At 36.4% G+C, this 15,116-nt stretch overlaps 1 protein-coding gene across 1 annotated transcript in view; it reads right to left on the bottom strand.

Moving 5' to 3' along the window:
- Nucleotides 1-15,116, bottom strand: part of CFAP47 (cilia and flagella associated protein 47) — a 347,392-nt gene that overhangs the window by 265,496 nt on the left and 66,780 nt on the right. Inside the window, exons 27-32 of the mRNA XM_074816879.1 lie at nucleotides 15,002-15,102; nucleotides 12,710-12,838; nucleotides 10,773-11,001; nucleotides 9,747-9,956; nucleotides 6,207-6,300; nucleotides 5,492-5,629 (exon numbers count right to left, since the gene is read on the bottom strand). Of these exons, the coding sequence (XP_074672980.1) occupies nucleotides 5,492-5,629; nucleotides 6,207-6,300; nucleotides 9,747-9,956; nucleotides 10,773-11,001; nucleotides 12,710-12,838; nucleotides 15,002-15,102 (901 nt within the window). The remainder of the gene's footprint in view (nucleotides 1-5,491; nucleotides 5,630-6,206; nucleotides 6,301-9,746; nucleotides 9,957-10,772; nucleotides 11,002-12,709; nucleotides 12,839-15,001; nucleotides 15,103-15,116) is intronic.

Raw genomic sequence — 15,116 nt, 5'->3', positions numbered from 1 at the left:
CTAGACTTTCAAGATTTGTAGAATACCATCAGTATTTCAGTCCTTGCTCAAACTGAGAAAAGTATATCTTTATGATTGATGAATTTCTCCTTTTATTCTCTACAGGTTCTACCCTTTCTTCAGAATAAACTTCATTTTCCATTTTTCTGAGCTGGATTTATGTAGGCATTTCTTTCTATGGAACTTCTGCAGCAACAGAAGTTTTCATAATAAATAAGTGGACCATAATGCATCAGGTATGGACACAAAAGCGATGTGGGATGACACTTTAGTTGATAAAGAATAATATTAAGCATTTCTAACAACAGCATTTTATTTCTAAAATAAAATTAGATAACAAAACATCTCTAGTGAATGGATGAATTCTTTTAACAGTTCCTGAAATTTGCAGCAAGAAAGGATTCTGTTTCATCTCGTCTTGCTTGAAATCAGGCTTGTCTCTACTTTCATTTTAATGAAACTGCTTTTAAGATCTGAAACATCCTCTTAACTTCAGAATATTTCAACACTAGCCCAAATAAATATTTTTTTATATAAACCAATCTTGTTGTCTTGACAGTTCATATTTTTCTTTATTGTCCCAGTGCTTTCGTTACAAATTTAATAAAATAAATAACTAAACCTTGTTCAGCAGCAGTCATGGTCACCCTTATCAAAAATGGGTTTGAACAAAAAGGTATGGAAGAGAGAACAGAACTTTGAGTGTTAAGTAACTAGTTCCAATGTAAAGTCATGTTATCTTAAAGAGTTCCACTTATGCTTTATTATATTGAATTGAATACCATATTAGCCAAACTGCATAAGGCTACCACAAAAAAGTAGATGTATAATTCCTAAGACATTAGCAGGAGAGACAGAGAAGATGAATGTGATGTTATAAGGCTGTAAAAATGTATTATTACAGGATAGAAAGATGAAGGAACAAGGAATGAGAAGCTGAAACACGCTTCTCATGGATGAAATTAAACTAGAATGATGAAGAGTACATCTTCACAACAGGTTTAAACTGCTCTAATCCTGAACTTTTTCATATCCTCAGCAACCATATGTTCTATCCCATTCTTGTGTCTACACAAATGCCCAGAGAGATGAAAGATCTATTTGGAAGCACCACCCTACTCCAGCAGTTCTAGCATAAGGAAAGGGGCAGAAAAATGCAGCCATAAAAAACCTGTTTTTCCCCACCAAGATAGGTTCTTTCAGTAGTAACCCACACCTATATTACTGTAAATTCATGATGATTACTTTGGTCTCAGATATTGGAAAGGTTACAAAGTTTATCTAAAAAGATTGCATTTTACATGCGCACATGGAAGAAAATGGTAAAAAGGATTGAAAAGTATTAAAACTTTTAGAGCAAAGTTGAGGCACCAGCCACCTGAAAACCAATAATCGTAACAACCTTTTCAGAAGAAAAAAAAAAAGGCCACAGGTTGAAGCAAGCACTTACTACACAACTTTATCTTCCACATCCTACCTTATATTTTGCTTTACATTTTAAGCCTTTCAAAGCAAGGTTTCCTTCATCAGAACATAACCAATAAACCTCCAATTTTTTCCCTGTATCTTCTCATCTTCTTCCTAACCACAGACATTGGGTGAACCATTCTGCTACCCTACAATAAACAACTTCACATCCATGCATATAAAAAACTAAAAGGAAAAAAAACACTAACCAAAGAAAACCCACAAACCTTCTCCTTTAAGCCAAAAATTCAATAAAGATATTTGTATTCTCCACAACAACCTGATATTTTGTATCAAATATCAGCTGTTTGATTTCATATTCTATAATCTTATCTTTGAAGGAGCAAATTAATAACAACAGCCAAACCCAGTTGTGAACAGTCTAGCCATTCACTGATAATATTCAGAAAATAAAGTGTGCTGATTTTGGCTGGGATACTGTTAATTTTCTTCATAGTACCTAGTATGGGGCTATGTTTTGGACTGGTGCTGGAAACAGTATTGATAATTCAGGGATGTTTTAGTTATTGCTGAGCAGTGCTTACACAGAGTCAAGGCCTTTCCTGCCTCTCACCCCACCCCACCAGCAGCAGGCTGGGGGAGCACAAGAAGCTGGGAGGGGACACAGCTGGGACAGCTGACCCCAACAGACCAAAGGGATATCCCATGCAGTATGACATCATGCTCAGCACATAAATCTCAGGTAAGAAGGAGGAAGAAGCAGGGAACCTTCAAAGTGATGGCATTTGTCTTCCCAAGTCACCATTACACATGAGGGAGCCCTGCTGAACACATGCCTGTCAATGGGAAGTGGTAAAGTAATTCCTTGTTCTGCTTTGCTTGCGTGCGTGGCGTTTGCTTTACCTATTAAACTGTCTTCATCTCAATACAAGTTTTCTCATTTTTACTCTTCTGATTCTCTCCCCCATCCCACCAGGGGGAAGTGAATGAGCGTCTGTGTGGGGCTTAGTTGCTGGCTGGGGTTAAACTACAATCTATGCAGAGAAAATATTTTGCTTAGACTAATTAGGTAATGTTTTCATATTACCTAATTATACTAAATTATTCACAAGATTTATCTGAATGTGGTATACAAACATCATTTCTTCATTGGTTTGATTTATTAAATTTAAACAAAATCTCATCAGACCCCATTTCTAACAATTCAAAAAATAAAGTTGATATCCTACAGAAATGATCAAATTAAAAATTCATTTTTTATTTTTGGTTTGAAGATGTCTTTAAACTGTTACTGTAAGAAGTACTAGAAATTTTCTTAAGTGCCAAATTGCAATTTTTAATACTTTGATCAAAATTGAACTTAACTTTTCTTTTACCTAGACATCAATAATATCTTATCAAACTAAAAGTCATAACTGTTTTAATAGCTGACACTTTTTGATAATACACATGTGAATTTTTAAAGTATATTTCCAATATACCTGTGGTGGGTTGACCTTGGTTAGCTGCCAGGTGCCCACTAAGCCGCTCTATCACTAACCCTCCTCAACTGGACAGCAGGACAAAAATATGACAAAAGGCTCATTGGTTAAGATAAGGACAGGGATATCACTCAGCAATTACTGTCATGGGCAAAACAGACTTGACTTGGGGAAGTTAATTAAGCTTATTGCCTATCTAAATCAGAGTAGGGTAAAGAGAAACAAGAACAATCTTAAAACACCTTCCCTCCATCCCTCCCCCTTCTTCCCAGGCCCAACTTCACTCCCGATTTTCTCTACCTCCTCCCCCTCAGCAGCACAGGGGGATGGAGAATGGGAGTTGTGGACAGTTCATCACACATTGTCTCTCTGCCACTCCTTCCTCCTCACGCTCCTTCCCTGCTCCAGCGTGAGGTCCCACCTGTAGGAGACAGTCCTTCACAAACTTCTCCAATGTGGGTCCTTCCCACGGGCTGCATTTCTTCACAAGCTGCTCCAGCGTGGGTCCTTTCCATGGGGTGCAGTCCTTCAGGAACAGACTGCTCCAGCATGGGTCCCCTACAGTGTCACAGGTCCTGCCAGAAAACCTGCTCCTGAGTGGGCTTCTCTCTCCATGGGGTCACAGGTCCTGCCAGCAGCTTGCTCCAGCATGGGGTCACAGTCTCCTTCAGGCACATCCACCTCCTCCAACATGGGGACCTCCACGGGCTGCAGGGGCACAGCCTGCCTCACCATGGTCTTCACCACAGGCTGCAGAGTAATCTCTGCTCCAGAGCCTGGAGCACCTTCTCCCCCTCCTTCTTCACTGACCTTGGTGCCTGCAGGGCTGTTTATCTCTCATATTCTCACTCCTCTCTCTGGCTGCTGTTGCGCAGCAGGTTTTTCCCCTTCTTAAATATGTTATCACAGAGGCACTACATCAGGTTCAACTTGGAGCCGGCTGGCATTGGCTCTATCAGACATGGGGCAGCTTCTGGCATCTTCTCACAGAAGCCACCCCTGTAGCCCCCCGTTGCCAAACCCTTGCCACATAAGCCCAATATAATACCTGATTGAATCAAGTCATTCCAAGTCACCTATTTTTTAGAGTTTCAGCTCATCAGGAAAAAAAAAAAAATTAAAACCAAACCAAACCAACACACATGCATACTGTTAATTTGGGGGGTTTTCTTCTCTGTGCTAGTCTGTCACATAGCTATGAATAGTTCAGCAAACTGAAAGAATAGAGAAGTGACTTGCTTTCTGGTTCACTATGATTGCCTTTTTGCACATCCATGTTCCCATGTGCTTTTAGGGTCATCTGTCTCAGCCCATCTATACATATTGTTCATTGTCTGTTCCTCTCTCACCTATTTTTCTCATTGTTTTATTTTAGATCATCTGTACATCTCTGCTACATGCCTTCTTTAACATAATTTTTGTCATTCTTTATTATGCTTTTACAGTAAAGAATCACTTAACCACAGAAAACTTGAGGTTAGAAGGTACCTCTGGAGATCGTCTCATCCAAACCTCCTGCTCAAAGCAGAATCAGCTAGAGTAGGTTGCCAGGATCACGTTCAGTTGAGTTTTGGATATCTCCAAGGATGGAAAGTCCACAACCCCTCTGGGTAGCCTGCTCCAGTGTGTGACCATCCTCATAGTAAAAAAAGTTTCTTATGTTTAAATGGGATTTCCTGTATATCAGTTTGTGCCTACTGTCTTTCACCATGTCACTGGGCACTATCGAGAAGAGTCTGGCACTGTCTTTACACCCTCCCACCAGCTATTTACACACATTGATAAGATTCCCCTTGAATCTTCTCTTCTCCTGGCTGAACAGACCCAGCTCTCTGTCTCTCCCTGTATGACAGATGCTCTTAAAAATTTTTTGACATCCTTCACTGGAGTCACATTCCAGTATGTCCGTGTCTGTCCTATACTGGGAATATTTATATTTTTCATTTATTTTCCATCCCCTTGAATATAAATAAGTAAATATTTATTTTTAGGCATACAAAAGTTACTGATCATTGGTGAGCACATCAGATTTACTTTGGAAAACATGATTTAGACATCCAAAATTTAATCTAACATCAGTAAAAATAAAATTGAATAAAATTTGAGAAGTCCGTACTGACCAAGTTCGTTATATCTTAAAAGGAATAGGTATCATATAAAAATGCTTACCTGTTTAAAAATTCCATTCTAATGTAAGATAATAAATACCACAGCTATGTATATGTCTAGTCAACTAAGTATTTCCAGTGAAAAGTGTTTCTAAGCAGAGTAACAAAAAGGCATGTCAGAGTTTTCTTTATTTGTAATAACATTTCTGTAACATTTAATTCTAGAAAATGTAGACTGTTCTAACATAGCATTTCCTGCTTGAAACATATTAACACACTGCTAAAGTTTCAGAACTAAGAAAATGAAAATGTTCTCATTTTTTTCTTCTCTGTTAGACAGAAATGAAACACTTAAAAGTATTTAAAGATAAGTTTGGAAAAAATAAATTGAATATAGCACAGATCCTTTTCCAAAAAAAAGTTTTCTGCCACCAGTTCTTCAGAATTTCAGTAGTAAATGTATCTACAATTTACCTTGTACATCTGCAGTAGCACATCTGTCCAAGCTCGTTTGCTCATTGTCTCAAATACGCTGTCCTCCAGAATGAATAGATGCTTGTCATTAAATATGTCTGAGTTTTTCACATCTCTTTTCAACTCAGTTGTGTGGCCCTTCAGATAAAGGAATGGGATTTATTTTTGATATTCATTTCAGCGGTTTGGACAGGAAATTCACAGGACAATAATGAATCAATGGCATAGATGACTGATGAAGTCTACTATAGTGCAACAGTGACCAGCACTAGAACCATTTACAGTTTGACGTTATTTTAGGAATAAGAAGCACAATACAGAATTGGCAGGAGTTGAAAGCAGCAATCAGAACGAAGACATAACAGATTTTTTTTTTAACTGTTAAAAATGAGTAGAAAGCAGTAAAATTAATTCTACTTTGAGAAAACATATCTGTTGGAAATTAACTGAATATATCAGCAGTACTGGAAGGAATGGAAGCGAAACACCAGGGGAGGAGACTGTAAACGTTGGTGTCAGCTTAAATTTCTGATCAATCTCATGCATATGCTTAGGTTTATGCAATCCAAAATAGTCACCACAGTAAGAATACTCATGGTCCACAGAGTACTTCCATTAGTCTTCAAAGAATTGACAGTAAGCACGTGGTCTGTATTAAAAAAAAGAACAAGAAATGAAACAAAACTAAAACGCACGCACAAAAAAACGAACCTACCTTCAGTACAGTTTGCACTTTAATCCATTTCTTATAATCATCAGGTTCAAGCAGAAATTCTGGCATAACATGAGGAAGATATGCGCCTTGGCTTCTGAAATTGTAAAGCAGAAAAAGTTAATAGACAAGATAACTCTTTTTAAGAGCATTCCAAGTTTATCAACTTGCTCAACTTATGCGTAAGCTCTTCTGAGTTCTGCGTATACTTTGGACTGATGATCCAGTTCTATTAGTTGTTTTAGATAGCTTCTATTTATGAAGTTCAACTTCAATTCCTATGCCTACAATTAAATGCTAAAAGCACATACAACTCTGGACAGACTAGCTTCTTTACGAGAACTGCACTTCCATAAAGGATTTATAGTAGCACAAAGCAGCAAAACACATAATGTCCATTTCCATATGAAAGACAAAAGACCAGTGTTATATAACATTAGTAGAATTAAAACTTGAGAACGCTTTTATCTTCCTGCAGTTCTGATATTGAAAGTCTTCTGGGTGTAAGCAAAGGTATTTCAAAACTGTTGTTAATTGTTAAACTGACCTGCAATCTGTTCTCAAGTGACTAATAAATGCAATAGGAAAAGTAATTGCAGTAACAAAACACAACTTCATTAGACTGAATACCAAAAAAGCTAACTTCCAAGTGAACAAAGACTATTCTTTATCTCAAATGACAGTTTAAACAAATGTCAATGGAAAGGGGAAGAAATAATGAAAAATTCTTAAGTTTATTTTTCTCAGAGGAGCAGCAAAGCTTCCTGATTTTTAGGTCAGAGAGATTATCCTAGCATATCTAGATTTATATTATTCTTTGTGTTTTTAACATGGCTAATCTGGATAATAATCAGATAAACTTTTCTTGTTATATAACCAGTCTCTCATTCAAACTAATTGATCATACTTTTCCAATACCATACACTCCAAATTCAATTTACTTTGTACATTAAAAGTCATACATCACAGTTTGAAATTAAGATCATAACAAATTATTTTTCCTCCCACAGAATTAAATTTTGCTGGTAACAGCACATTTTTTGTCTCCATATTTTACATAGTGACACTATCTTCTCAGATTATTGAAATTTCATGTTTCACACAATTATCTAGCATGTTTTTTAAAACACAGATATTTTAATCAAGGACTCAAGATAGCATCAAGTTAGTAGTCTGGTCCTAAACTCATCATGTCTGAAATGCCCATTTTCCATTAAGTCATAGACTCTGTCCCATGAAATCCCTTTAAAACTTCAGTTCTTCACAAATTATAAATACAACATTCATCTTTTCAGGTATCCTATCCTTCTTTCAATGTTTTTACTTGGTAGATATATGGGGATAGGTGTTATCTACAATTTTAATCCTCAGAAAAGCTATATACAACATTACATGTCATCATAGTAAAGATGGGTTCTATATAACTGAATGTTCTCACAATTAACTGCATTTTGGTGTTGAGGAACACTGTCTTTAAAAAATTCCTCCTCATTAAGGTCAATATTTAACATGATACCAGTTCTCCAAGATCAGTATTTTCACACTGTTAAAATGTTTTTCCTTAAGACACACAGCTTGCAACAAATTAGTTAGTTGTATTGTAAAATACCCAACCTTTTCTTTTACTGCTGTGGTAAAGCACCAAGGAAACCTTCTGATGGAAGGAAAATAAAACTGATACTTGGAACATTGCTTGAAACAGTGAGCAACATCCACCTGCTTTAGCAAGTGGAAAACTGGAAAGATGAATTATGCTTTATTTGAACCATGTTGACCAGAAAGCAGCAGTTAGGGGAAGAAAGCTGAGAAATGTATGTTTCTATTCTCAGAGTGCTCTCCTGGGCTTCTTCAGGAGGGAATCTGCACATTCCACAAATCACAATGAGCATGCAGGGATAGCAGATCACAGATGAAATACTGGGGTTGTTTAACCTGGAGAAAAGGAGGCTCAGGGGAGACCTTATCACTCCCTACAACTACCTGAAAGGAGGTTGTAGCGAGGTGGGTGTAGTCTCTCCTCCCAAGTAACAAGTGATAGGACAAGAGGAAATGGCTTCAAGTTGCACCATAGGAGGTTTAGTTTGGCTATTAGGAAAAATTTCTTGAGTGAAAGGGTTGTCAAGCATTGGAACAGGCTGCCCAGGGAAGTGGTTGAGTCCCCATCCCTGGAGGTGTTTAAGAGACATGTAGATGTGGTGCTTAGGGACATGGTTTAGTGGTGGACTTAGCAGTGTTAGGTTTACAGTTGGACTCAATGATATTAAGGGTCTTTTCCAACCTAAATGATTCCATGATTTTATATTGTCTTGCTGTCTGGAAAGATGCAACATTCCTTCAGAAGAAGGATCACCAGGGTGGTATTAGGGGGAGTTTTCAATTGATACGATGGCAAGACATTCTTCAGCAGTTCACTGCCTAATGACTCTAGCCTTTAAGATACAATGGGAAAATATGATGGGATGTATCCATTCATTCCTTTATTACCAAATGGATGTTGAAGTTGTGAATACCACAGGAATCTGTAAGCATTTTCCTTCATTACTGAAGAAAGGCAAAGATATTGTTCTGCCAGTGCTGCAATGGTTCCTCCAAATCATCTGCCACTATATTACCTATGATGCAAAGAATGCTATTCTGCCTCTTTTGAAAAACAAATGACATGATTAAAAGTTGCAAACAAATCTCCAGTGTTGTTGGAGGAGTGTGCATTGGTCTCATTATGAGCTCAGATACAGCTACATCCCTGTCCATTATTCTCAGATGAAAAGCTTATATTTAGAACAGTATGCAAATGACAGGTTTTAAATGGCTTTACAGCCTCCTGAACACTAGGTGAGGATGCTAAAAAGAAGCAGAGATGCTGTGTTTCTGGACTTCTGATGAGTTCTAAGAACTCATGATATTAGACTTTCTCTGAAGTTAATTTTCTTCTCTGTTTCACAGCAGCAACAGGATGAAGAAGAATGTATTAACCTTTTTTGATTTGCACCATCTTTGACAGTTGTTCCATAATATGTGACAAGATAAGATTATCTATGAAGGTAGCTAATAGCTAAATCTGTTCAGCAGCAGGAGTAGTGATTCCATTTCTTGGCATGTTATTAATATGAAAGACTAACAGATTACAAAGTAAGTCTACAAAATTTTGGTAAAGCCAGTAATTACAGGAAAAAGAGACAAAGAGCATCAGTGTAATGGCAAGATCATTAACGACAAACCTGATCTGACTATCTACGGAGTCTGTCAAAGGGATGAGGTTGAGAGTCATCTTTCATAATGAAGGGAGCAGAGTTCCTGTGGAATTCCTGTGTTGGATATAACTTTATCAAAGGACACCTCAATTAGTGTAAACTGCAGAGGATAACCTTGGTGAAAATTGATTAAAGTTTATAATACATAAGTCTTAGATCACAGAAGCTACAGTATAAAGGAAACCCTAAACCTGCTGTATATCATTCAGTCGGAATTATGTTTGAATTATGCTAATAAAAAAAGTGGAAAGAAAAGATGTATGCATGCATACTTTATCATATACGTACTTACTTAAGGAAAGCAAGTAATGTAGAATACTGCCAGTGGAGCTGTAACATTCGTTCAACTGGATCAAGGGACAATGACTGGCTCGATGTAATACCTGGTAACAATTGTCCACTCAGATGGAATAACATGTCATAAAAAGTCTTAGTATCTTTGCCAAAGTTTTTTTTAAAAACCTTTTCTTGCGAAGAGGTCATCTGGGCTTTATACACATCACTAAGAGAGAAAAAGCTTCTGATATTATTCTTTTAAATGCACAAAATGAGCTAACATTATATATATCACAATGATAAATTTAATAAACCATGAAGTAAAAACAGCAGCAAGAAGACTGAAAAGTAGAGCACTTTTTTCTCACTACAGAACTTTCATAATAACATAAGAATTTTGAACTACATAGAATATTTAATAAGTATACGTGAAATATTTAATAAATAAATTTGTGTTTGTTACTGCTTTCTGCCAAACATAACTTTGATTTCTATCAGGTTTATAAAGGCCTATGTGTTTGTTTCCCAGGACACTGGCTTCTTCATTATTTAGTAGCAAGCTAGAAAAGATCAACTAAGAGATGCCACTAAGACTGATATATTTCCAGGGTGTTTGCAACTGTTAATTATGAAATTCACTTTCCCATCTGTTTCTTGATCTTTAGAGTATGAGGAGGAAAAAAAAAGACACATTGTTAAAACACTTATCTATGCCTCCAAAGAAGGGACAATAGCTAGAACTGTGTTCATGCTGGGAGAAGAATCTATTTCAGTTAAGAGGGTGACATAGTTTGAACTGCATATTTAACATACGCTACATTATGATACATCAGAGCATCATAGTTGGAAATATATTTTAGAAAATGAAAAATAACACCTGAATGACATTTTCATGTAAACAGCACATAGATGCTACAATTTTAATGTACAACTGTGCATTAGAGTGTGTTTATATTCCTCAGATCATATCCACACTACTTTAGTATATATGTGAACATTTTATTAGGCAGACATAAGTTAGCTCTAAGCAGATATGAATTACCGTCTTAGTGAATATGGTATTGAAATGGGATTTTGTCCCTTAGACCAGCCAAAGAGAGTGAACCAATTCTTAACAGCAGTTAGGGTTTTCTGAAAGAAGATGTACTCCTCTTTATCTTCATCAGGAAAAAATGATAATTCAAATTTATCTTCTCTCCCATCACTTTGACTGTCAGTTTCACTCTCTTCACTCATCTCATCACTCTTACTACTTTTGAAAGTATCTGACTCTGAAAGATACACAAAAAAATCCAGAAAGTTTCCTTATTTCCCTATTTTTGTCTAGTACAGAAACATTTTTTTTTTAAACACACAATTGTTTTCAGAAAACAAAAAACTGTCAGACAACGAATGATTAACTTACTTCGGGAGTAAACAATTTAAGTCACATCTACATGACTTGGGAATAAAACAAATTATATTCTTGGAATCTAATTTCACTTAAAGAAAAAATTATTACCCAATCAGAAAAAATAAATTCAGGAATGGCTTACAAAACCACAGACAGCAATCTTGAAGAAACAGTCTTGCATACTGTTCCAGTAGGTATAGTTTTACCAGCTAGTCAATGCTAATTCCCCATCTCAATCACATAGCACGGCTCAGTAACTAACTTTTCTTGAAACAGTTTATCAGGTATTGTATAGGTATAATGAAGCCTATATCCCAGTCTATAAGCCTTTGGACTTTTCTCCCCTCTGTTAGGCCTTCTCTTTCCTAAATTCTGACCGGTCAAGACATATATTTTCACAACTACTAGTTGTTAACAACATCAACAAAAATATTATTGCATAAAAGATAACCAAGAAAACAAACAAGAATTTTCTTCATAGCACAAATAACTTAGATCATTCCATCCTTGAGGGTGTATTTTAATAGCAATGTTGCAGTTTCAGGGTTTCATGAAATGATGCAAAAATAAAACTAACTATACCTTAGACAGTGAATAAAAGAATCTTGTTTGGATGTGAGAAAAACCAATGCAATATGGAGAAGAGAGACTCACCCTTTATAAGATCATCATGCAGTCAGATCTGAGTTTGTGCAGTTCTGCCGGGTGACAAGATTATTTTCCCCATCTTGTTACTGCCACCTTTGCCAGAGGTTATTGCCTTTTCAGATCTGAAACTGAGTTGCTCTTTTGAACTCTTCTTACATCACTCCATTAAAAATGAATCATGTTGGTAAAGAGCTACTATTTAATCTGTTTAACTATCCCTATTTGTCTTGGCAATACCTTAGAGAATGATCACACAAACTTCATCAGATCTGCAAGAGTGGATTCCTAACAGTGATGAAACAGCAGCAGTAACTTCCACTATTCTAACTTCCTAGTTAGAAAACTAGCAGCTGAGAGAAGATATCAACAGCCTCAGATACTAGTCACCTGACAACCTTACAGGAGATCTATTACTCTTAGTTCATATGGAACAGCACCTTAACTGAGCCCCACTGACATAGTTTTTATACTTTACTTCACAAATGTAATCAAAATGTCGAAGTCTAACCTGAATGTACAACTAAACCTTTGCAGAATATAGCATATTTACAGAGTGTATATGGTTGGTTAGTTCACGACTACAGAAAATGCCCTTCTTATCAACTAATCCCTTAGGTTTGTTCAGTAGTTATTCTTCTGCTGGCTCTTCCATGGACATGTAGGACCTTGCAAACAGGACCCTGACATTTTTGTTGGTTTTTTGTTTGGTTGGTTTTGGGTTTGGTTTGTTTGGGGTTTTTTTAAATAGCTTGACTGATTTCACTTCCGCTTAGTCTGCTAAAAGGAAGGAGAGTTTCTTCTGCTGCTATACTCTAGACCAGGTTTCCCATGGTGTCACAGGAGAGGACAGCCTCTGGAGTATTCATTGACCATACGTGCAGAAGCATTTAAGCAGTTGTAAGAATTCAAGGTGTTTAAAGTGACCAGTCACACTATACCTGACAGAGAATCTTCATAGGTTGAGTCAGTGGTTGTACCAAAGGAACTTGAGGAAATACTAGGGGAAAGTGATTGTGGAGTACAACATGGATGCAGAACAACTTCTCCACTACTGCAGTCTTTACTGTCTATAAAACAAGAGTACAAGCTACAGTTGACAAAACATATTTCATTGTCTGTGCTCTAACAGTTTATAAACAGATAACTGCTTCTATATTTTTCTATTTCATGCTTCAATTAATCAAATACAGTTCCCAGTTTAATTCATAATGAAAATCTCAGTTTGGTCATTAGACTGGGGACAAAAAAAAAACCCTACCTGCATATTTTTTTCCATTAACTGTGTGTTTTACAGGATGGGTCTTCACACTTGCTGAAAAGCACCTATCAGAACAGTGCTAATTCAAGAATTGCAAGTCATGAACAAAATATTCTTAAGGAATTTTTGATCACAACTCTGTAATGAGTCTCAGCATACCATTATCAAGCTCTTTCAAACTCAATACCACAAATTTAGAAACAAAACTCGAAAGTATGCTTTATCAATCCATCAGTTCTGTCAGAACATATGTTCTGACATTCTCATGTTGGCCTACAACAGGATTAGAGGACCATCTTCTAGCTACCTCTGATGTCAGTCTTCAGAACAAGAGTAGAAGAGGAACCCAGTGTAGTTTCTAGAGAATTAAACACACCAGTAAGAGAAGGAAGAACTCTGTATGATGATCTTTAACTTCTGATTGCTGGTACTGTTATTCATATGGTTTGGAGCAAATAACACAGGAGTATGGTGTCACATATGTGGAAGCAAAGCCTTCGTGAATAACTTTCAAAGCCACTGTGTTGTACAGATATGGTTTGGTCACATTAAACAGCATTCCACACCAAAATAATCTATACAAAACCACATAAAATAGACTCAAGGAATTTAGCATTAGTGACTTGCTTCAAAACTGATACAAACTGATAGTTTGAACAAATGAATATATAATTGATACGGGACAGAAATATCCCATTATTAAATAGGATATTAGTCCTTATAAAATCATAACTCCGTTTTTGGCTTAATCCTCAAGGGAGACCTACATATCATCTTCAAAAGACAAGCCTGCAAAAATGATCTATTGGTCACAAAAAAAAAAAAGGTCACACATTTACAAGAGATAATATTTTTCCCCCTTTCCTATCTTCATTTAACTGTGTTATAATCCATTAATTATATTGCACTTATATGTATCTTCTATATGAAAAAAAAAATTAAAAAATCATTAACTGTCTTCTTGCTAATCCCTTTTCGACTTCACAAGTACCAACTCTCTTTTCTCTTAGGTAGTCTGAGTAACACACTTTAAGTTAATGCAGTCTTAGAATGTACAGTCTTCAAAGCTAAATCTATTTCAGACCTAAGGAATGACTTGCTTACCTGAAAAAACTTGTTTATTTTTCATCAAAATATATCAGATCCTAACAACTATAAAAAATGTATATTTATTTACCTCATATTTGAACCTTCTTTGAGCCAGAGGTTGGACTAGGTGACCCCCAGAAATTCCTTCTGACCTGAATTACACAGTGATCCTAATCTCTTCCCATAAAGAGACTACAGATCACTGAGGCAGGTAGGAAGCTGGGGGGGGGGGGGGGGGGGGAATGGGGGGGCAGGCAGGAGGCAGGCAAAGATGGGGCTGGGGTGGGGGACACAGGCATAAATGTAGAGACAGAGAGGCAGGCAGGGAGACACACTGAAGGGAAAAATATTTCTAATCTCTGATCAGAGGCTTTTGTTAGACTTTAAAATATGGCTATGGTCACCAGCCTTCAAGGACAGTAATTAAAAAAACCTGAAAACTATTCCCAACAGGCAAACAATGATCGCCTTTTATCATAACATCATGTGGCTTTCTTCTCTTTTTATTTCTTCAAAACAAAGCCAACTGTTGTCCTAGGTATTATTGATGATAACTGTCTATCAATATAATTTAAATTATGTTAATTTATTCTCTATTTTTTGGGCTGTTTCCTCTACTCATACTTTAAAATTTTCACAAAACATTCTGTAATATTTAGGCTTGTCCAATATTTTTCAATAAACATTAGCTAATCATCTATATAAGTTTTCCTCATTTTCAACAAGAAAACAGAAACTATTAAACTTTTAAAAATGTAAAAGTATCCCCTGGTAATTAATGAGGAAAAATGCTATCTTGATGATAACATCCCTGTTATCACACTGAAAACACTGATAATACTATAAGACATAATATTTAAGAGTTAGAACGTGGACTGCTTACCGCTTCTCAGGCTAATCTGTTGATCAGAGTGGTGAAATGCCAAATACGGGTATAAAGTAAGAAGGCAATTCTCTGCTGTTGCAGCAACTTGAATTGAGAACCTGTTCAAAACAAA

Source organism: Strix aluco, chromosome 2, assembly GCF_031877795.1.
Source record: "Strix aluco isolate bStrAlu1 chromosome 2, bStrAlu1.hap1, whole genome shotgun sequence".
In the NCBI taxonomy this organism is placed as follows: domain Eukaryota; kingdom Metazoa; phylum Chordata; class Aves; order Strigiformes; family Strigidae; genus Strix; species Strix aluco.
This window is presented reverse-complemented; position numbering and strand designations above follow the sequence as displayed.